The 24988-nt window shown below is 42.9% G+C and overlaps 1 protein-coding gene across 1 annotated transcript in view; it reads left to right on the plus strand.

The window, feature by feature from the left end:
- Positions 1-24988, plus strand: part of LOC146813668 (solute carrier family 22 member 7-like) — a 249057-nt gene that overhangs the window by 146991 nt on the left and 77078 nt on the right. Inside the window, exons 3-4 of the mRNA XM_085610166.1 lie at positions 5453-5556; positions 23291-23445. Coding sequence (XP_085466292.1) covers positions 5453-5556; positions 23291-23445 — 259 coding nt within the window. The remainder of the gene's footprint in view (positions 1-5452; positions 5557-23290; positions 23446-24988) is intronic.

Here is a 24988-nt window from a genome sequence, read left to right on the forward strand (position 1 = left end):
AATATAAATATAGTAAAACATAACCCTGAAAGTGTAGTAACATATCAAAACAGATTGCAAATAAGGCAACAATTTAAATTAGAGAAAAAGAAAGAGGAAGGAAGACCAGGGGGCAAATGCATCAAGCCATTTTGCGAAAACCTAACCAGTGTTTCCCTCTGAAAATACCTTGTCAGAAACTTTGGGAGGGCATAGGGTAGGCACCTACTGCATAAGCCTAAGATGGGCCCTCTTTGTGTCCCAGGTCCCTTAAAAAAAATGTCTTCACAAATCTCAAATTGATATCTTTATCGTCAGCATACCCACCTGGCAGGCAGCAGCTCCTCTCTCATGCTCCACCAATGGCTGTTGATAAATCTGGTTAACAAATTGATACCTTTCATATGTTCTACATCCTATATCCCACTGATAAAGTGAAACCTGCATATAACACATCCTCTCACCTATATTGCTAAATATATTTATTTACAGCAACCGTGGAAAACAGAAGAGCACTTTATATGTTACATAGGGCAATAGACAGATTTGGAGATGTACAGAGGCTTAAATGTTTAGAAGTGGAATGCAATGCTGTGACTCACTTAAGGCAAGGATGAGCAACAACATATTGAATATCAGATATAATGCACACACATCAGTTACAAGCAGGGATAAAATATTCTTAGCACAGAATTTCACAAAATGTACTAGCCTGTATCTCACATGAACATTGAACTTGAGGATTCAAAAGTATCAAAATACACATATGATCTGTTTCCAGGACAAAATGTCTCCCACAACCATTTTGTATTTAAACCTGACTTCGCACAATTAATCACCCTGAAATGTTGCAGGCATAATAGAAATCCGGAGAGAATCTAGATAGAGTTATATTACATTTCCATGGTGTAGTTGAGGACTAAGTCAGGATGTTAGCCGCTACGAGTTTTGAGTAACAGGAGGTAGTTTTGTAAAGTAATTAAGAACTCCTTAATAGTTGGGCTACACCTGATGGCAGGAGGTGTCTATCTGTCCATATTGCATTGAGGGGGTGAACACACACACTAATCAAACTGCACAGTTTGTGTACTATGATGAACGTTGAGAGCCACTGTGATGCTTCTATTTCTTCAACGATAACAGTTTTGCTCAACTCACCAACTCCTGTTTAAATTGCTCTCTTGAATATAACAGTACATTCTTAACCTTCAATGTTTTAGGTGTTACTCCTCTGCATGATGATATTCTGTGCTTAAAACATTTACTAAAAACAATTGTCTATTTTCTTATGAGGTCTAACTGATACAAGTTGTTCTTCACACCCTGTAAAGCAAGGCACGGGAGAGAATCAAAGGCCACCTTGAAAGCATGAATAAGAATTAATTTCTGTACAGGGTTGTAAGACACCAGTCAAGGCACAGCCACTGTTTCTAAGCACTGTTTTGGAGTTGAGTTCCACTGAAAAGACAGAAGCACATGCACTTGAATCTGTGGTTCCAGTGGCCCTCGTGGCAGGCTTTGAACAGTGATTCCATTAATCACTGTAAGGTAACTGAACTTCTATACAAGCTTGCTTTGAAAAAGGTCACGTATGGGTCTTTGTGGAGACTTTGTGACCAATTTACTGAATTTCTATGGAGTGCTGTTCATTGAAACAGTAAAGGGAAATACACTGTCTATCAGATTTGCAGCAGAAGAATCCACGTTGCTATAGTTAGAGCTTTCTATTAGCTGGTTTGAGTCTGAGATCTTGGTGTCTGTTGAAAGATGAACATGTTTGCTTTCCTGTGAGTGTCTCCTACTATCCATGCATCTCTACACATTTCAGCGCTGAAGATGGAAAGGTAACTGGCAAGTTATTAGGTTTACACTTTACAAGTCACTCGTACTCATCAACTCATGAATATCACTATTAGTGTTGTCTCTTGTTCCAGGCCTCATAACCAACAGCTGATATCGAAGCGGCTGACAGGACCAAAGCCCTCTCAACCAATCAGATCTCTAACATAATTTACGTTATTGTGGAAGTACTGGGTCACTCCAGTGGGACCAACAGTACATATATCACAAACCTTTGCACCTTCATTTCTAAAGAAACAGCTGCACAGATTTACACCAAATCACAAAAAACACATTTGTTGAGTAAATATCCAGCTTTCTGCCAAATGTGGTGTAGTTTTGTTCAGTCGTCTTTTGTTCTTTCAATTCCAATGGGAAACTGAATGGGTAAAAATACATTTTGGGACCCCTCTTTTTCTGGGCCCCTGTTGCATTGACCCCCCTGAAACTCCCAGGAAGGAGCTGTGGTGGGGGAACTTTCTTTGGGGTAAAGTTTCCTGAAGATTCATCAGATGGCGCCAAAGTTATTAGAAAAACAAGAAAACGTCTTGCTCTGGAAACTCTGATCTTACTATAGCTATATAATTATCTTCAAGGTGTGTAAGTGTAGCGTTAAGAACAATAAATGTATACATACTTTAAGAGATAGCATGGTGGCATTTAAAACTCAGTATTGTTGTAGAACACCACCACCCACTCACGCACACACATATATGCACTAAAAGGCATTCTACACTTTAAAAAAAATGGTTGGATAGGAAAAGATCTAGGAAAGAAAACACTGCTGAGGGGCTGAGACCCACTTCAGGGAGGTTAGGAGAAGAGAGGTTCAGGAGAACTTAGGAGACGGAGGGTTACTGCACCGGGGTCAAATGGGGCTCACAACCCAACGCCTGTCCACTGCATGCCCTTTACGGAAGATCACCCCTTACAAGCCAACTGTGAATAAAGTCCCTATGCGACTACTGTATATGGAGTATAGATTGTTGTTGATACGTCTAGTGATCTCAAACATCTGTAGTTCTGACTCCTAACGCATATATCTGGGTGGGGTCGCCTTGGTGGCGTGGGTCCTTGTTGATGCTCGAACCTCCAAGAATCAGTGACCTAGAAAATACAGGTGAACCCTTGGAGGGCCAGCCAGGAACCTTACCTCAGTGATGCTAGCCAGCTCATGGATCACAAGGCAGGTATTTGTGTACATACAGGGCCCCTAGGTGTGATGCAGATACTAATGCAACTGACACTTTACCTGTGTTCATGTCATTGATAGACGTGACAACAACATCAGAGGAGTTTGTTTCCGCCACCTCCATGGACTCCTGCACACGAGCTCTCCAGGGCGCACACAGAGGGTATAAGAAGCACCAGCTAAATTATGCGCACATGGGTAGGTGTCTGGGTGTGTGCACCGCCCAAGATCAACCATTGACAAAAGATGTTGTTAAGGTGCCAAGGGCCATTAGGGCAGCATCAGTCACACACCATGTGCAGGAGGCTTGCGGCTCCCTCCAGCCTCCCCACCTTAGCTGCACTCAGCCACCAAAAGCTTTCTTGTGTACCGATCCCAAAGAGGAGTGACCCCATCAGGGGTGCAGTGGCTGAAGGGGACTGACCCACAGCCCCTCTGTATTATCAAGCATTATGTCATATTTACAAAGGGTCTGAGAACCAGTTATAGCCAAAACCTATAGTCTCGCTGGAAGATGAACTCCAAACTATGCTTGAAAACAGACACTGTTGCCTTCTACTTTCTTCTTCATATTTGATGCACATTCTTCCAGCAGTTTATGGAAATGTTCCCAAATATTTGAGGGTAAAAATGTAAACAATCTGCTGAAACACTTGTATGGCTCTCTTACTCTGAGCTGCATTGGGTTCCTCTGTCTACCATTTTGTAGAACGCATGGACAGGGTGATATTGGCATGTGGTTTGTACAACTCACGCACAGAAAAGGCCAGAGAAAACTCTAGCTTTGTGCCAGCTCATTTTAAACATGCTACAAACAAACGGAAACCCTGATTCTGGGGACGCGTGAAAATAATATGCAGTTCTATGATTGTTCTTTCACAAATGGGGTGAGACAAACTGCAACCACAAGTCTTCAAACCTCTCCAAAAAAAACAAACTGGAAAGAACATACTTGAGTTTAGAGGCTTAACATAACAGCAGGCATAGAACGGGTCACAGGTCGTGGTCGAGAGACGTGCTCCATATCCTCTGCCCACTGGGCAGGACAGATGTCTTGCCCTCTGGACTCTGGTCTCAAGGGGAGAGAGCGCACAGGACATGGCTATATGCAGTGGGTGAGGATCCAATGATGAAGCATGCCACAGGTGGTACCTGTGGGTGGGGATCCGATGATGAAGCATGCCACAGGTGGTACCTGTGGGTGGGGATCCGATGATGAAGCATGCCACAGGTGGTACCTGTGGGAGGGGATCCGATGATGAAGCATGCCACAGGTGGTACCTGTGGGAGGGGATCCGATGATGAAGCATGCCACAGGTGGTACTTGTGGGTGAGGATCCGATGATGAAGTATGCCACAGGTGGTACCTGTGGGTGGGAATCCGATGAGGAAGCATGCCACAGGTGGTACCTGTGGGTGGGAATCCGATGATGAAGCATGCCACAGGTGGTACTTGTGGGTGAGGATCCGATGATGAAGCGTGCCACAGGTGGTACTTGTGGGTGAGGATCATACAGAAATATCCAAGAGAGGCCAGGCTTGCACTAATTCAACAGGGTGCGGATCCCTCATTCTCTCGGGATTTACCAAGGACCGCTCAACTGATCTTTCGATTGGAAGAGATCACAATATCATAGGTTAACCCTCTTGAGTGTTGTTGTTTATTCACAGGCCAGAGTGTCGTGGGAAAGCCAAAGGCTTCCGGTGTGTTCCAGAGTTGAGGGGAGTAAACACAAGGTGTGACTGAAAGCTACATCCGCCACCCAGACCACGCACAGCATGGAGTGTCTTGGCGCACAACATGCATCACTAAAGGTTGAAGCACAAATGCAAAGGGTCTGTGTGCACTTCTATCATAGGTTGTGAAGGAGTTAAGTATTCCACTCTTTAACTGGGCACACAACAATGCTTTTCTATGGTAACACAAGCATCGTCTTGCCCTTGTAGGCCATCTGGAGATCTGAGAAGCAGTCTGGAAAGACAAGGGAAGGATAATGAGGCCAAAGATTTAGATCTCGGTGGACGGGCTACTCTGTCACAACGGTGACTAATATCCAGTCAGCCGAAATGTAAATCACATTCTATCCTATGGGGTTTATATTTCGGCAGATGGGTTATCCCTCACTGCTGAGAGGGTGTAATCAGTCCGCCGAGATCCAAATCAAGCCCTTTGTCTGTAAATCCAAGGAGTCTTCACTGTGAGAGGCTCGGCATGTGACTAGTGGTTCCAGGGCTCTTTGGCTTTAGTGTGAAACACTGGCGGGGTAATCCAGCTGAACAGAGGGCCATGTGGCTATGCTGATCTCAGTGCATGAATGCATGTAATGAGGGGGTTCTGCCAACCCAATGGCTAAGTAGAGCACATGGGGCACACCCTTGTGGCATGAAGACTCTCGCTCTGCGATCAGTCATTGTAACACTGGCTCTGCCTTTGCCTTTCAGTGGGACCTCGTGTGCGAGCGGAAGTGGCTCAATCAGGCCTCAGCCACCTTCTTCTTCATCGGGGTCACAATGGGAGCCATTCTGATTGGTTATCTTTCAGACAGGTGCAGTATTTTTTTATTGTTTCTATAACTTGAATGCGTTCGTTCCAGCATCCGATAGAACTACTTGTGACACGAAAGGTCTTCTGGGAAGAGTCTGATAGGTGTTGTGCGTGACGCTGATCCTGCCAACTCCTTCAAGAGCATGAACGTTGAGCAGATAACAGCTCAGTACATTGAAGGTGATGGTGACAACAGCGTGTAGAGACCACTCATAGACCAGCTGGTAAGTGAAGTAGTCTTTATTGTAAAAAATGCCCTTACACCATTAGGTGTCTTCTTGGTACCACAATTCGCCTCCAATTGTCCCTCCAACCACCACCCTCGCCCAAGGTTCCATTCCAGAACGGGTGGACTTCACAGAACCTTAGGCGAGGGCTCGCGACCAGAGAGATAGCTCGAGGCAGGTCGCGAGACCAATACAAGGTGCGGGAGCACAAGCGCATATAATACAAAGTGAACTACCAAACACAACACAGCGGATGGTTCAATGAATGAAAACAGAGCTAGGGGAGAGATGGTGGCTCCTGGAACTCACTCGGTAGGTGTCAATCCAATGTGCAATTTATGTTGGAGATTCAAGAAATATCTAGATAGAATAAGAGGCTCGGGTAAACCAAATTTGGTTGATCTCGAAACTCCTAAATCTCTGGTGAATCAAGGTTAAAAAACAATTACATTTTTTGATGGTTTGGGTTTCAAGGTCCGGGGTGGGACAGGCTACTAAACCGACTGCATGCCTAAACAGGGGCAGAATACTTACTTGTGTGGAAAAATTCCCTCAGGTTAATAGCCTTTGTGTTAAATTCTAGCTTCATTTTGCCATTTAGCTGTGTACAAAATGATGTAAGCGTCGTATGTACATTCCTTTAAAAAATCTGAAAATGTGTACACACGCTGATCACATTGTGAAGGTCTATTAACAAAAGAAAAATCATTAACTGTAATTCACAGATTGGCCAAGGGGTCCCCAAGTGAACCCTATTAGAGCGAGCTCCATAGGAAAGGCAGACATGTAGAAAGCTCTACACAGGCTTCCAATGAAGATCACGTGACTTTTTAAAGCAGAGAGAAGGCGCAGGTGTCTGAGTGTGGGGTTCAGAGAAGGGAAGGAGGCGACTATTAAGATAAACTGCAGACACAGGAAGAGAAGCAGTTCATTAAGACCAGATCCTCAGGCACCAGCTGGCAACTGAGGCACACCAACATTCTAAGGTGAGCTTCACCTCAACATTCTAAGGTAGGGAAATACCAAGGTGGTGGGAAAGGAGGAGAGGAGCAGGCAGGGGGATAATGGGTTACAAAGAGGCAGGGAAGCTACAAACTATACATGATATAGTAAACATGTGGAATGACAGGCATAGATTACAACACACCTCCCTTTGATAGGGAAGAGAAATATTTGCAATACAGTAGATCATATATCATGAAAACCTCATGAAATTAAAAGAAATAGGCATCACATTTCATAGTCCTCTTGCCACCGTGGTGGACGATGTATTCTGACAACGCTAGGCTGTTGCATGTTTGAGAACGGCTCATCCCGACATTCTTTCTTAGTGGCCATGGGAATTCACACTTTGGGGCAGCAAGCTATATTGTCCATGCTCCAGCTGCTACCATCTTCCAATACCACTGAATTACTGTTTACACGCTGGATTCTTAGAGTTTTAGAGAATGATGATACTTTGGAACGACCAACCTGTGGTCTTTTGATCACTACCCATTGGCCTTCAAACCATTCTTTCTTGGTAGTTCCCCGCTTCTGGCCATATTTAGCTTTGTACTCCTGTTGATGCCGACCAACTTTCTTCATGACTGATTCTCTATCTACCCAGACGGGACTTCCACCATTTAGCCAATTAGAAGTGAGTTTAGGACCTGGATTCCTCCCTTTCAGGGACACAAATGGAGAAACTCCTGTAATGGCATTGGGAGAGGAGTGATATGACCATAGCATCCTTCTCATGGCTTCATCTATGGGTTTGAGCGACATGAGGGCCATTTGAATGGTGTTCTTTATCATTCTATTAGCCCTTTCCGCCAGTCCATTAGCTTTAGGACAATAAAGGGGAGATTTTACATGTGAGATGGCTAATTTGGGTAAGAACTGTGTCATTAAATCCGACGTAAATTGAACGTCGCTGTCTGTGACAAGGGTACTGGGTATCCCTTCTTTCGAGAATACATCTTTCAGAAATTCAATCAGAGATGGTGTGGTGATGGAGGAAACCATTTTTGTAGAGATCTAATGTGAATGATAATTAATGAGTACGAACAAGAATCTTTGAGAAACATTTAGTAGATTTAAAGGACCTATGATGTCCAAGCCCAGTTTGTCCCAAGGTTTGGAAGGAACAGACACTGGATTGAGGGGCGTTTTACGAGTGACTTTGGATTTGTCACTTGATCCACAGGCTAGGCAATTTTTTACTGTTCTTTCCACCATACAGTCCATGTTGGGGAACCAATAGTTTTGTCTAATTTTACTTTTGGTCATACTTCTTCCTGGATGTCCCTCATGTGCCACCTCTATGATGCATTTCTGCATCTTAGTGGGAGTAAAAATTCTGTTTCCTCTGTAGATTTTATCCCCTACCATGGATAATTCATCTCTCACCACCCAGAAAGAGTTGAGATTCTCGGGAAGATCTTTAATAGTTCTGGGCCATCCTTTGCAGATCAAATTTGTTAGATCCCTTAGAATGGTGTCTTCTTGTAACCCTTTTTCCCATTTTTCCTTGTTAATGGCTAGAATGTCAATTGCAAGAATGGTTTCATCAGGAGGGTTAAATTGTAAATCCTCGTTGGAAATGGGAAGTCTCGACAAACAGTCAGCTATTTGGTTTTTGTCACCTGAAACATAACATATGGTATAATTGAAACCTTGTAAGCCCAACACCCATTTAGAGATGCAGCGAGTAGCCTTTTCTATGCTTTTTGTGGAGAACATGGGAAGTAGGGGTTTGTGGTCTGTACGCAGCCTAAAGGGAATTCTCCATAAGAAAAATTTGAAATGGTTTATCACCCAATAGCAGGCAATGGCCTCTTTCTCAATTGTGAAATAGTTACATTCAGGCTCTTTCAATGACCTGGACGCAACCGCTATCACTCTCTCTTTACCATCTATCATATGCATGAGTGAAGCTCCTTGACCTTTCATGCTTGCATCTGTTGTCAAACTTGTCCTGGCACTGGGATCAAACATTCCTAAAGTGGGAGCTTTTACTATGGCTTGTTAGATATAAGTGAAATCACTTTGGCATTGTGAATTCCAGTTAAAGGGGGACCTTTTTTTAAATAATTCTCTTAGAGAGTGGACATGTCCTGCAAATTTTTCCACAAACTTAGACATGTACTCTACCAGGCCCAAAAAGGATTTAAGCTCTTCCTTGTTAGTGGGAGCTGGGGCGAGCTTGACCGAATCTACTAAGCTGGTTTTAGGTCTAATTCCTTCACCAGAGATGGTGTAGCCCAGATATTCTACAGACTTCACACCTATTTTACATTTGTCTCTGTGCGTGGTGAATCCTGCCTTGCTTAGTTTACAAAGAACTTCTCTTAGGATCTTGTTGTGTTCTGTTTCTGACTCTCCATGTATCAGGATGTCATCCTGGAAACACAACACTTTGTCCAATCCCTTTAAAATGTGCTGCATTATTCGTTGGAACACTGCCATTGCTGAAGCCACGCCAAACGGCATTCTACAAAAGTGTTAGGCTCCAAAGGGCGTTATGAAGGATGTGAGGGCTTTAGAATCGGGGTGGAGAGCTACTTGATGGTACAGTGCGGAAAGATCTAGGACACTGAAATATTTGGCACCTTGAATTACACTGAGCATCTCGTTGATGTTAGGAAGAGGGTGTCTATCCACCCAAATGTTGGAGTTGAGATCCCTAAGATCCACACATAAGCGGATACCTTTCCCTCCTTCCTTAGATGGGACCACAATGGGAGCTAACCACTCCGAGCTTTCAATTCTTTCAATCACCCCACAAGTTTCTAATCTCTCTAATTCTCTTCTGAGAGGGTCTCTTATAAGAAAGAGGACTGATCTAGGTTTGTGTGGACAGCTGGTTTATTTTGTTTCTTTAACTTGATTTTATGCAGAAAACCCTTCGGCAGACCCAACTTGTCTGAAAATACGTCAGGAAATTCTTCACAAACTTCTTTCCTTAAGCCAGATCTCTCAACTAAATACACAGGTTCAGAAGCATTAAGATTCAATTTTATCACAAGATCTTTTTGGTGTTTCCACCCTAATAAATTAGACCCACTTCTTGTAATGTAAACTTTCCCCACAGTAGCTCTGTCTTTGAAATTGATCTGCATAACGAGCATGCCTACCAAGGGTATAGGATCGTGGTTGTAACCACCTGGATTGACATCGGGGGCAACATTTCATAATCCTTGGTTCCTGAGTTGGCCTTGAATGTAGCTTCATTGATAAGGGTATAGGAGGAACATGAGTCTGCAAACACCATATATGGAATGTCATCAAGGAGAATTTCACATTTGGGGTAGTTACTGTTAGACAATTCCTTAGGGTCTGCTACCTGGAATATAATGTCTTCATTAGGCACTGTTTCACTGGGAACCATGTGAGTGGCATTTCTTCTTATATCATTACAAACTTTAGAGAAATGACCACGTTTGTTGCATTTCCTGCATGTAACATTCCTAGCTGAACACCTTACATTGTTGGCCAAGTGATTGGGATTACCATGACGGAAGCATTTAAATTTTGAAACTTCCGTTCTTTGTTTTACATGTCCAGTGGAGGATACTTTGTTTTTATCATCCTTTGGTGACACCTTAAGTACACTATTGTCATTGACTTGTTTTACCTCAACAGCGTCTTTCATTTCGTTCATACAAAATGCAGTATGCTCTATGCTCTTCGCAATATCAACTGCTTGTTTTAAATCAGGAGCATCAGCTAATAATTTTTCTTGGATTTTTTTGTCACAAGTGCACCTTACCAATTGATCTCTGATAAGAGATTCAGTTAACCTTTCAAACTCGCAAGTAGAAGCTAATCCTCTTAGCAGCGCAATGTAATTTACCACCTTCTCATTCTTCCCTTGTGATCTAGAGAAAAAGTTATGGCGGTCTAGTACCACATTAACTTTTTCTCCAAATTGGAGTTCTAATTTTTTAAGGGTATTTTGATAAACATCATGTTTGGGATCTCGATGAGCATCCTCACTACCATTTCCGCCCTCAAATACAATGTCAGGGAGATCATCAAAAATTTCTCTTGCATGTTTGCCCAAATTATGTAACAGAATATGCTGTTTTCTTACAGAAGAAAATCTGGCCCTCCCAATAGCAATTAGGTAAGATTAAAAAAGATTCACCCATCTCTTCCAAGGAATGAGCGGTTCACCTTCTTCATTCAAGAATGAGGGAGGTTGAGACATTGCAAATGACGCCATTATGGAGAGAAAAGAGGAGAAAACAAGAAAAGGACAGGCGAGAGAAGAGAAGAGTATAAGAAGAGAAAAAAGTAGAGATGGGAAGAAAGAAGAGGAGGAGGTAATCAGACAACACTGTTGAAAAAAAATAAAACACTACCTAGTAAGGTGTATTTTTAACTTATACAATATCCTGGGCAAAGTTCAATACCTTTTAAACTATAAAATGTTTATAAATATGGCACCAAATAGGAAAGTCAGAGTCACAGAGTGAAGTGCCTGTCAGTGCTGTGAAAAAAATGGTAGGAGCACCATAAGGCAGGCCAAACACGTATTTTAGGAAAATGATGATATCCCAGGCTGAGGAGATGATGTAGACCTTTGTGGCAGGAAAATAAATTACTGCCACGCTTGAATGAATGACTTGACTTGAAGGAAGCAATTGTTCAAATTACACAGCAGTTTTCAGCACGTAGAAGATGTAAATATTACATTGGTATGAAATGTACTCATTCCACGTAATGAAAGAAAACTGATAACGTGCAGCAAAGAACTTGCGCAGAGAATTTCGCCTCCCGCAGCGCTGCAAGTGAAGAAAATGTACTCACGGCTAAGCTGACTGACAGCTGACTCCCAGCTGGTGAGGAAACATGCGAGTGCCACCTTCAGTGCTTATGATACATTCCTTAGCGAACTGAGTCAGTGGGTCGGGTTGACATGGTCGCTGAGGGAGAGAGCAGCTGAATGGAACGCTCGCTGAGGAGAATTAACAGCTGAGCGCCAGTCAGGCGGAGAGGCCGCCACTACGTAAGTAGTTACTTCCCGCTGTGGGCAGAGCCAGCTTTAGTGAAATCAACACCGTTGCTGTGGTAACGAACGGACGCCGAAGGATGAAAACTTGCCGCTTGAGGGGAAGTGAAGTGAAATCAACACCGTTGCTATGGTAACGAACGGACGCCGAAGGATGAAAACCTGCCTCATGCTGGGAAGTGAAGCTGCGAGCCAACTCCCACAAGGTTGAAAGGAATCCCCTGCTGAGGAGGCTTCAGATTGTGCGGGGCGCGGACGATGCTCACGGTGCCAGTCTCCTTCACAAAGTTTTTAATTCACAAAAGAAAAAATGTCACATTCTCAAATAACTTCAGTACTCGATTACCACCGAATGCCACATGCCACCTTGCTCTGAGCGGTAACTAGAGATGTACAAGGCCTACTTTTAAGCCTCTTGGTGCAGATCTGGCATTGTCAACACTTTTTTTTTTACCCTGGATGGCCACCGTCCGTGCATGCACATTTAAGGTGGCTATCGTGAAATAATTTTATTTAAAGCAAAAAAAGAGTTATTTCAAAATTGTCACTGTGCCTGAGAATGTACATGTGGCAGCCACCTTGTAATGGTTTTCCATTGTTTCATTCATTCATTACAAGGTTGCCAGCGTGCATGAGTGTGCACACACAGGTCAGCGTGCAATGCTTTTACTTTTGAATTAAGACAGAACATTCCACTATGGCTGTGAATGCGCACACAGGGCAGCCATCTTGGACACTGTAAGCCAACAAAAGAAAAACTTCTCCAAGTAGGCAGGCGTGCATGCAGCGGCCATTGTGGAATGATTCTTTCTTCTTTTGTTTTAAGAAAAACATTCCAAGATGGCTGTTGCACACACATGCATTCAAGAGTCACCCATCTTGAAATGGATCTTCCTAAAGCAAACACAATGAATTCCACGGCCGTGGCCATGCATGCAACATGCACAGACGGCGAAAGTGCAACAGTTTAAAAGCCATTTACGGATGGCATACTACCAATACAGCTGGAGGCAGCAGATGGTGTGTGTTGGGTGCAAGCAGGTGTTGGCTTTGGCAAATATTTATTTAAGAGAGTGAGGGTTGAAAAGGAGAGTTGAGCAGAAAGAGGCAGGTAGAAGGAGAAAAAGTAGTCCTTCATACACTCCAAAGGAAAGTCTGGCATCAGTAGCGGAAGTCTACAATCCATCCAATCAAAACACCGTGAGACTGAAATGCTCTTAGGGTGGGACAAACACAAACACTCACCGGCAGAACCCAAAGGATCAGACTCCCCCGCCTTCGTCTCCAAACAGAGATCAACTGTGGAGTACCCCAAGGATCCTTGTTCAGCCCCACTCTTTTCAACATCTACATGGCCCCCCTTGCCGCCATCGTCAGACAGCATGGGCTCTGCATAGTATTCAACACCGACGACACCCAGCTCATCCTCTCCCTCACGAAGAACCCCAAAGACACCAGACTCCGCTTCTAAGAAGGAATGAAAGACGTCGCAACCTGAATGAGGGACAGCTGCCTGAAGCTGAACTCGGAGAATACCGAGTTCCTCGTCCTAAGACCCTCCCCCACGACGTGGGACAGATCCTGGTGGCCCCCTGCTCTCGGAAACCCTCCCACACCGACAGACTATGCCCGGAACCTCAGCATCATCCTGGACTCCTCCCTCACCATGATCCACCAGATCAGCGCCGCCGCCTCGACCTGCTTCAACTCCCTTTGCATCCTCCGTAAGACCTTCAAGTTGATCCCCCCACGAATGCAGAAAGACCGTCACCCTCGCACTCGTAACTAGAAGACTGGATTATGGCAACGCCCTCTACGCCGGAATCAACAAAACCCTGCTACACAAGCTCCAAACGATCCAGAACCCGCGGCCAGACTTGTGCTTGGAACGCCACAACATGAGCACATGACCCAGCACCTACGAGACCTCCACTGGCTCCCCATCGAGTAGAGAGTAACCTTCAAGCTACTCAACCACACCTACAAATCCCTCCACAACATCGGGCCCAAATACCTCAACGAAAGAAACTCCTTCTACGTACCCTAAAGGAACCTCCGCTCCACCGACCTCGCCCTAGAACAAACCCCCGCATACGCAAAACCAGAATAGGCGGAAGAGCCTTCTTCTACATCGCAGCAAAGACCTGGAACGAGCTCCCAGTCAACATCAGACGCTCCCCCACTCTGAACACCTTCAGAAAGAGTCTCAAGACCTGGCTCTTCTACTGACCCGGAGCTGCACACCCCCTTCCCCCCAGCACCTTGGGGCCGATTCACAGCACTAACTTAAGACAAAATCCTAAACTTACTACTTTTGGTATTCACAGAAGTTAGGATTTTGTCTTAAGTTTGTCTTAAGACAGTCTTAAGAAAGACTTAAGACAGTCTTAAGACAGACTTAAGACAGTCTTAAGACAGACTTAAGACAGACTTAAGACAAACTTAAGACAGACTTAAGACAGACTTAAGACAAATTTAAGACAAAATCCTAACTTAAGTCTGTCTTAAGTCTGTCTTAAGTCTGTCTTAAGTCTGTCTTAAGACTGTCTTAAGTCTGTCTTAAGACAGTCTTAAGTCTGTCTTAAGTTTGTCTTAAGACAAACTTAAGACAAAACCCTAACTTCTGTGAATACCAAAAGTAGTAAGTTTAGGATTTTGTCTTAAGTTAGTTCTGTGAATCGGGCCCCTTGAGACCCTCACTGGTGAGTAGTGCGCTCTATAAACCCCTGGTTGAATAGTGCAAAAGCTACAGACTCAAGAGCAGGAAACTAACATAGACAGGAGAGGCACTGAGTCATGAGCAAGGTGCAGACACAAAGCCCACTGTACGTCTAGACTAGATACAACAAATCTGTTGCCAACAGACTTCTAAAGCTGTATGTATGTCAGAGCTAAAATAGGGATACATACGCCTTTATGCACTAAATACAAAAGGTGACAGTGTTTTGTAAATTAATTTGGAGCAGGCACAAACGCACTGGCATGAGCAAAGCAGGTGTGTTTCACTCGGGCAGTCCACAAAATGATGAGCCTGAATGATGTATTAGTGAGCTAAGAAAATAGCATGAGAGGTTCACATGAACTCTAAAGTTTTCGTTATGATATTTCCAGGTTTTTTGGTTGGTGCTGAACTCAAAATACGTTGAGCAAAATTGACTTACTGAATAAAACTTACTAAAAATCAAAGAGCAACCCTGACGTTTGAATAATTGAGCATTTAAACAACTGAATGTAATCAAACCATTGGTGAAGTTGATGAAGGAAATGCCTACAAGAGAGAGAGAGATAGGTGTGAGCATGCGCATGTATGTATAGATGCATGTATGTGTGTGTATATGCATATTTATGTGTGTGTGTGTATATATGTGTAGTTATAAGTTATGTTATATGTAGGTCAGAGTTTCCATAGAAAGAGTGTTTTTTGTTTTGCTAATAATTTTGGTGCCTTTTAACGAGTCTTCTCAATAGTTTACAAAAAAAAAAAATGCAATCTACCTCAGGTCCTTCCTAGAAAGTTTCAAAGTGATCTGTAAAGCGGGATCCGAGATTAAAAGAGGGTCCCAAAATGCATTTTCACCATGTAATTTCACATACAATTTTCATACAGCGATACAGAAGAAACAGCAAAAAAAAAAAACCAAATTTGGCAGAATGACAGATCTTCACTTAGGAAGCGAACTTTTTATGTTTGGTGAAAATCTGTTTAGCCATTTGTGATAAATTAAGGTTCCAACATTTATGATATCTGGACATTGCTGAGTGATTTGATTGACCCAGAGGCCCCTTGGGGTCAAAATTGGACTAGGTCGCAAGCTAGGCCCTGCATCCAACCCCCACGGTGCACTGCTGTAGTATACTTAGGTATGGTAATTAGATCTTACTTTACGTTTAAAAAAATTGAAATTCACTGAAAAAAACAAAGGTTAAAATTGAGTTATATGTAGGTAAGATACTAAGATTATGATGGGAAACTTAATGTTTGTTTTTACACTATTACAAGGGCTATGTATGTCTTATGCACCTCTAACCACAGTGTATTCAAATCGGTAGAAATACTATATTAACTGTAACTCACCACAGTGCCATGAACAGTGTTTTCCCAAAAGATTTGATTTGCAATGTCATAACTGTTCTTGTAAATACTATTATTGTTCATGGTATAAGTGAGCTACCATAAAACAGTGTAAGCAGTGCATGGAGAAGGCATGAGTTATAGTTTGTGTAGTGTGGCTACCTAGTTGAATACACCGTGTATGGAGGTGTGCGTGCTATAATAATTTGAAGGTTTGCGAAAATTATAAACTTAAGGTACAAGTTTGGAAATTTAAATTGTTGTGAAGTTTAGGTTTGGCTTCTAGATAAAGAAAAAACCAGGTGATATTAATTTAAAAGTGGTGCATACGTTTTAAATTTAAGGTATCACAATAAATTAAGAATTTGCAATGTTTGTGTATTTTAAGTTTGGTTTGTATAGAAAGAATACATAAACTTTTCCTTACTATACCAAAGTTTTAACCATTGATTTTTATCTTTGAATTTCATTGATTTTAGTTTTAATAAAAATGTGTTTGAAATCGTAAAGTTCAGTTTCCCAGTGGAGCGGCATTAAGTGGAATGTGGTACAGGAGAGTGGAGGAGAGTGTTGTATAGTGTACTGTCATATAACTCTGTAGAGTGGAGTAGACTGGAGTGGAGTAGAGTGGAATGTGGTAAAGTAGAGTGGCATACAGTGGAATAGTGTACAGTGCAGTGATGTAGAGTTGAGCGGTGCAGAGTGGAGTGGGGTACAGTGTAGTAGGGTAGAGTGGAGTGGAGTAGAGTGGAGTATCAAAAAGTAGAGTAGAGTGGAGTGCCTTAGTGCACAGTGGATTAAATCTTTAAATAGTATTGTGGCATCTTGTGTTGTATAATGGCGTGGAGTGCATCAGCATGGACAGGCATAGTGTAGAGTCGGGTAAATTGTTATAAATTGTAGAGGCGTTTTGTACAGTACAGTGAAGTGGTGCGTTGTAGAGTGTTTGAAAGTGTTGTAGATTGAAGTTGAGTGTTATACTATAAGGTGAGGGGCATAGAGTGGAGTAGGTGTTGTACTTTGTATTGTAGCGCAATTGGGTGTAGTAGAGTGTGGTATAGTGACATTCTCGGTAGGTTTGTAGAGTGGAGTTGCATAGAGTGGAGTAAAGTATGGTACAATGGGCCGCTGTAGAGTGGTGTGTTGATCAGTGTGATAGAGTGGGGTAGTGTTGTGCAATTGATTAGAGTGTAGTGGAGTCCAGTAGAGTGGCGTAGCATAAGAGTGGACTTTCTTTTTCCAGAGTACAGTGGTGTGAAGTCGAGTAGAGTAGAGTGGCGTAGTGTACAGTGGATTAAAGTGTTATAGATTTGAGTGGTGTGTGGTAAGGTGGAGCTAGAGTAGAGTGTCATAGAGTGGGTTAAAGTGTTGTATAGTAGAGTGGAATGGAGTAGAGTAGAGTGTGGTACCGTATGGTAGAGTGGAGTGGTGGGTGGTACAGTGGAGTTGACTGGTGTGTTGTAGAGTGGAGTAGAGGAGAGTTTCACAGAGTGGGTTAAAGTGTTGTACAGTAGAGTGGCATGGAGTAGAGTAGAGTTGGTACAGTGTGGTAGAGTGGAGTGGGATAGAGAAGCATACAGTGGAGTGGTGTAGAGTACAGTAGTGTGGTACAGTGGAGTACAGTGGGGCAGTGTCTCATAGAATAGAGGATATTAACTGGGGTGGAGCGACATAGAGGTGTTTCTGTAGAGTGGAAAAGAGTGTCAGAAAGTGCTATAGAGTAAAGTTGAGTTCTCTACAGTGGTATTGAGGAGTAGAATGAGGTACAGTGGAAGGGTACATACTGTTAAGTGGAGTATAGTGTAGTGTGGTAGAGTGTAATAGCGTACAGTGGAGTAGCATAGAGAGCACTGGCGTAGAAACATACAGTATTGTGAGTTACAGTTACACAAAGTTTCTGGTTACATTTTTGTGAATTTTTGTACACATTTGCACTTTATCTAGCCTTTGGGGGTCAATTATATTTGCTCTTTGGGGAGTGGAGCTCCATTTTTCCCTCATTGTATGGGCTGCTGCCGCAGAGATGCCATTTTGTTGAGCTAGCCTTCTAGCAGCTGGGACGACTGGTGACCATCCTCCTGTCTCAAGATTGTTCTCAATATTTAATGCAGCCTGTGCTGCAGACGTGCAGCGTAGACTGCAACTGGCTGGTTCTATCGATCGCTATTGTTGTGGGGCTGATTTATTATCTAACGGCAGAATTTTTGTGTTTCATTGTGTGAGATTGTTTTGTATTGTAAAAGAAGGGCTCTCTGTGTTTTTTAAGTGGTAAAAGGGAAAAGCGGAGGGAAATTTCTGGTTACATTTTCATGATTTTCTGTACACATTTGCACTTTATCTAGACTTTGCAGGGGGGCTATTTTATTGGCTCTTCAGGAAGTGGAGTGCCATTATTACGCCATTGTATGCCCTGCCGTAGAGACACCATTTTGTTGAGCTAGCGCATTAGTGGCTGGGGCAACTGGTGTCCTTCTTCCTTTCTCCACATTTTTCTAACTATGTATTGCATTCTACGTCGCTGACACGCTGTGGGTGCGTGCAGGCACACAAAAGTCAACTCTGTTTGCGCCCACATACCGCCTAGTGTCGGAAACCCTGCTCAATTCGCCCCGCAGCCTCGTACAACCACTAGTCACTTGAAGGAAGAGCTTTTGTCTTTTAATTAAATAGGTAAGAAAACTATATGTGCCGTGTTTGATTTTAGTATACTGGAGACAGAGGCCACTAAACCTGTAATGATTGTTACTTCTCGCTAATTAATAAAAGGAATGGCGGAAATCCCACCATGGGTATCATAATGGAGGGCACCGTTAGTACTAGCGAAAAAGAAACGGGGGTACCACAGGTATCTCAATAGAAGACACTGTTCGCACTAGAGAAAAAGAACCAGGAGGCAATCTAAAGTGCGGGATCATTAACGCACATTCCTTAATTCAAAATAAATATGAATTTGCAGACATCCTCAAGAACCACGCTCCTGAGATTGCGTTTGTTACTGAAACTTGGGCAGATTCTACATCTGGCCCAAATTTAGTCTCTGCCATTCCAGCAGGCTAATCCACCTGCATAGTGGACCACATATTCAAGTGGGGAGGTGGCTTAGCAGTCATCTATCGCAATTATCTGGAGGCTATATTTCAGCCTGTGACCACCTGTCTTGTAGTTCCTAGGAATCCCCCAGGACCTGCGAGATTTGGATGACCTAAACTGAGGGCTTGGTGTCCCAACCACTTCAAGACACCCCCACAGGCTATGTCAGCCGTTAGACCAGCGAGCTCTACAGTGACACTACCACCCTCCCTGTATCTTACAGTGGCGTAGGTAGTTTCTGGCAACCACTGAACATGACAACCCTGATTCCTCAGGGATCGTGGAAAACAGTACAGTACTTTTCGCTCAGTCACTTGTGCTCACTTGTGTGTGTGTGAATGATATTTACTGCGACAATCAGGAGACAGAAGTGTACAAAAGAGATTGCAAGTAATAATATATTAAATAGTAGATACATTTCTACAATACTAAAATGATGAACATAAGCAGTTCAGATAAAAACAGTAGCACGTGCATGTTCCTAAAATGCGCATCCTAAGTATTTTGCCTAAATGTACCTAGCCTAGATCTGTATGTGTAGCATAAATATGTGTATATGTAGGCATGTAGCCAAGAAACCCCTAGTGAAGAACCAGACCCCTCACCTGATGGTTGAGAATGAAAGAACCCCGTCTCTGCTTCGAGGGTGACAGCCCGCAAGGGATGTCAGACCGCTCCGTGCCGAAGATTCAGCGTGCAGGACCCCGTGTCAGCTTGGAAGGAATTCTCCTCTAATTTGCATGGGGAAATAAGAGTCTTATATATACTAGAGTAGTCACTCCGTGGTTTCTTCTAGAAGCAATATGTTTTTAAAACAATAATAAAAGCTTTCAAAACAATCATAAACGTTTTGAAAACAGTCACCAATGTTTTTCCAAACAAAGGTGATCATGCACAGCTGACTGTTGGCCAAGGATGAAAAAAGTGGTGAGTGACCCTTATGCAGAATCATTCTGCCGTGCCTTGGGACATGTTTATGTACGTCAGGTGGAGGGATTCAGACAGAAAACTAAGAGCCTGGTGTCGAAGAGACAGGAGCAAGCTACTAGGTAAAAGGTCACCTGTTTGGAATCGTTATCGTCATGTGGATAGGACAATGCATGTAAAGAGGGGTGTACATGACAGGACTAGCATAAAGGACATGATACGCCATTGACTGTGAAGCTCTTACTTTTAAATTTGAGCTATCTAAGAATTATTCATTCCTAATATGAAAGCTAATATTGTGCAAACAATTAGTGCAATTCTGGAATCTTCCCTCCACCGGTCTAATTTTACTTTACATGGGCATTTTAATTTCATTCAGAAACATTTTGTGATGAGGATACGGAATACTTAGTTGATAACATGCTGAGTTTTAGTCTCTCCCAATTGGTTCACATACTTTGGATGGCATTTTCTCTAATAACCCAGTTATTACTGCTGTATCCACATTACTGCTCAACTGGTCAGGCCACAACGCGGTCATTCTAACACTGACAACAGAGCAACACCAAAGCAACACCAAAAAACAACCTTCACAAAACTATTAAACCGCGAATCTGGCATAAAATGAATGCAGATAAGTTTACATTGACCTTCATGGAAACCCAACCGGTCATAGCTAATACCCTGTATCTGGTAACCTTAAACTACACTAAATGGATTGGGGCAGCAGTAAATCAGATGGCCCTATAAAAACTTGAAAGTGTCCTAGAAGGAGACCCTCCGCTCCTTGGTACTCTAACAAACTAAGATCCCAAAAACAACTCTGCCGTAGAAAGGAACCAAAATGGAGAAAAATCAATGACCCATGCGGGAGAGACAGATACAAGCAATGCATGCGGGGTCATAACGCCATGGTTTTGACTGAGAAATCTACTTGGAAACATTGAATCCACTAACAACCCTGCGAGAGAACTTTTTCAAACGGTGAACACACTTGTAAATTTCAACAGCAACAATACATCAGGCTTGAACCAATCCTTCTGTGACAAACCTTTCCATCATATTCAATCAAAAGTCAATGAGGTATATGAGGAATTACACGGAAACCTCCCTACATGAAGTTAATCATGAAAGTACTTTTTCAGGGACTATTAGGTACAAGCATCAACCATTTTTGCGAGCGCAATCGGTGCGATTCGCAAAAATCATCCGTTTGCGCCCGTATTAACCTGTCAGCCTCTCGCAAATTAAGAAATCGCAAATTATTGAGATTTCTTAAATTGCGATTGCATTTAAGGAATTGCAAATTGTGATTCCTTAAATGCAATGCATGATGGAATCGCAAATTGCGATTCTGCTAATAGGGGGCGCAAATTACCATCAATTTGTACTTGATGGTAATTTGCAAAAACTTTGAAAAATGCACTAAGGTGCATTTTTTAAAAAGTTTTAGGTTACACACAGGGGTTATCATTAAGCCCCACACTTTTTAATATCTATGTTGCACCTCTGGCCAGATTGATTTGCATCTTTGGGTTCTCCTTGGTATCGTACGCAGATGACACCCAGATTGTGGTCTCCATTTCAAGGGACCACCTTGAGGTCGCAAGTAGGTTCCATGACTGTATGTTGGAAGATGGATGAAAAACTGCCTCAAACTTAATTCTGGTAAAACTGAGTTCCTTCTGTTCGGCAATGATACCTCATTCTGGTCGGTCCCCCAGTTGGTGACCTCAGGATTTTGGAACTCTTCCATCTTCCCCCAGAAAGGTCAAGAATCTTGGAGTAATGCTTGATAACAGGTTGATTTTTTCAGATCAAATTAATCAAGGTCCTTCATCTTGCTTCTATATTTTGAAAATACTGAAGTCTTTCCTTGTCTCCTCCCGGAGCTCCAGAAAACAGAAACAGTTGCCATACCATTATCAAGAACCGATGATTGCAATGCTCTTTATGACAACATTCGACAGAGACTATTAAATAAGCACCAAATCCTTCAAAATGCAGCTGCGCGTCTCTGTAGGGCTGCTAAGTTTCAGTCTGTTTCGCAGGCACTACCTAGACTTCACTGGCTGCCGGTAAAGGCGCGGATCGCTTTTAAAGAACTGTGCATTGCCCACAAGGCTCTTCATGACTATGGCCTGGAATATTCAAATTTTGGATTCCAGTCGTATGTCCCTTAAAGAACAATGAGTTCCACCTTCACAAAAAATCTGGTACCTAAATCTAAAAGGGCAACTTGGGGTGGCAGACATTTTATCTTCTCCACTGGAAAACTGTTTAATGAAAGATAATTCTACCCAACGTAGTCTGGTCCAGCTAGACTGGTTCTAGAGTTATGCACCTTTGTGCTGAAGCAATGTACCATCCCTGACCACTAAGCCCATCAGCAATGTCCAGTATTTGCTTTTATCATCAATCAATCAATCAATCAATCAGGATTTAAAAAGCGTGGATAATCACTCAATAGTGTATTCAGGCGCTTGCAGGCCCGAAGGCTTATTCAGACATCCAGGTCTTGATGGCCAGTCTGGATTCCAGAAGTGAGGTTATGTTCCGGAGGTGCGTGGGGAGGATATTCCAGGTCTTTGCTGTGATGTGGGAGAAGGAACGTCCTCCACTTCTGCTTTGGTAGATGCGGGGAGTGTGGGCAAGTGAAAGGGAGACGGAGAGTAGTCAACTTGATGGTTGGTAGAAGTTCAGGTGCTGGTTAATGTATGTGGACACTTGGTTGTGTACAGCCTTGTGTGCATGCATCAGCAGCGTGAATTGGCATCTATTCTGTATGGGGAGCCAGTGGAGTTTCCTGAAGTGGGGTGTGATATGGCTTTGTTGGGAAAGGCAGAGGATGAGTCTGGCTGCGACGTTCTGTATGGTCTGAAGTCTCGATAGGAGGTGTACGGCAATTCCTACTTAGAGAACCTTGCTGTAGTCCTGTCTACCTTTTACCTGTCGTATACTTCAGTAGATGAAGACTAGGGTGCATAAAGAGGACAAGCAACAAAAACTAGCATTAACGACTGGCTCCTGGGTCAATAATGCTATCAGCATATGAGTGATGGTGCAGTCACCATCCTCCCTTCCAATATCTTTAAAAACCAGACTGCCTTTATAAGGAAGCTGCTGCTAAGGTACAGTATTAGTATTTATGAACTGCAGTCTAAGTAGAATGAAACACTGGGATCATTGCAATGAATGTGAAAAAGCCTCTAATGGGGATAAACACGTAGATACCTCCTTATATAACTAGGGGGTAAATGCACACGTACATTATCTTATTGACTCCTGGGTTGCGGGTCCAGATGAATTTCCCGTTATTCCCTGCCTCTCGTTTTAAGTAGAAGGGTATCTCATTAGTTCTTCATGGTCTGCAGAGTGTAAGTGGTCCAAAATAAACATGCTCTGATGTGCTTCTTTCTAGGTTTGGTCGACGCACTATGCTCGTGGTCTGTTTTGTCTTCACGCTGGTGTTCGGGACGGCCGCCGCAGCCTCCATCAATTACCCCATGCTTGTGGTCTTCCGGTCTCTTTCCGGGGTGTCCCTTTCTGGGCTGTCTATCATCACTGTGGCTTTAAGTAAGTAAACAAGATCTGGGAGTTGTATGTCTACATGAGTAATTAGAAGGCAGCAACTGTTTTTAGGCTCCATATATTGTGCAGTGCTTCATTTGTAACAAACATAAGTGCCAGGGTTCTGCTCAGGAGGCCACTGCAGCTTGCACCACCCATCGCCCCTGCCAAGCTGCCAATGATAGTAACAACACAATTACTAACCATCACACTCCTACGAAGTGTGACAATTCGGATTATTTCAGCCCTCCAAAGCTCAAGAATGGCTTGGGCAGCAGGTAAGAGTCATTTTTAATGTATATTGAATTAATAATTACCTGTTGTTGTGGTCATCTCTAAATTAGCCAGACAGTGCCACCTTGTGGCAGACTTTCACAACTGTCAGTGTTGACAATTAAGTGCCAATACTGAGCACCAGAAACCACTGGCTCAAATTAAGCGCTGATATTGTCACAACGGGGCCGATTCACAGAACTAACTTAAGACAAAATCCTAAACTTACTACTTTTGGTATTCACAGAAGTTAGGATTTTGTCTTAAGTTTGTCTTAAGACAGACTTCAGACAGTCTTAAGACAGTCTTAAGACAGTCTTAAGACAGTCTTAAGACAGACTTAAGACAGACTTAAGACAAACTTAAGACAAAATCCTGTCTTAAGTCTGTCTTAAGTCTGTCTTAAGTCTGTCTTAAGACTGTCTTAAGTCTGTCGTAAGACTGTCTAAAGTCTGTCTTAAGACTGTCTTAAGTCTGTCTTAAGATCCTACCTTCTGTGAATACAAAAAGTAGTAAGTTTAGGATTTTGTCTTAAGTTAGTTCTGTGAATCGGGCCCAACGTATCTAGCTGCGTGATATTCAGCGTTGCCTATTTTTACCTTTTATCGACCACTCGCTCTCTGATTCACCACTTGCTTCTGAGGACAGAGCTGAGTCACACTCCTATGCCGGGCCAGACATGTAGGGGCCGATTCACAGAACTAACTTAAGACAAAATCCTAAACTTACTACTTTTGGTATTCACAGAAGTTAGGATTTTGTCTTAAGTTTGTCTTAAGACAGACTTAAGACAGACTTCAGACAGTCTTAAGACAGTCTTAAGACAGACTTAAGACAGTCTTAAGACAGACTTAAGACAGACTTAAGACAAACTTAAGACAAAATCCTAACTTCTGTGAATACCAAAAGTAGTAAGTTTAGGATTTTGTCTTAAGTTAGTTCTGTGAATCGGGCCCCTAGAGTCGCCATTTTGGTGGTACGTGATCTAGCCGTTAACAGCCTACTTAATGAGAGTTGTGGAACAGACGAGTACCACAGACACGACAAGGCTAGCCTGCCAGCTTCCCGCTTGTATTCAGCATCAGCCTCTATGCCAGTTCCCTCTAGCTCAGACGTCAATCAATCAACCAATCAGCATTTGTACAGCGTAGCACTGTCACCCCTAGGGGTATCTGGGCTCAGTGGATGCAATGTCCGAATAAATGTCAGAAGCGAGCAGAAAGAGGCAGAATAAAGGTCAGAAATTAGCATAAAAGGTAAAATAAAGGTTGGAAAC

Source organism: Triturus cristatus, chromosome 6, assembly GCF_964204655.1.
Source record: "Triturus cristatus chromosome 6, aTriCri1.1, whole genome shotgun sequence".
Classification (NCBI taxonomy): domain Eukaryota; kingdom Metazoa; phylum Chordata; class Amphibia; order Caudata; family Salamandridae; genus Triturus; species Triturus cristatus.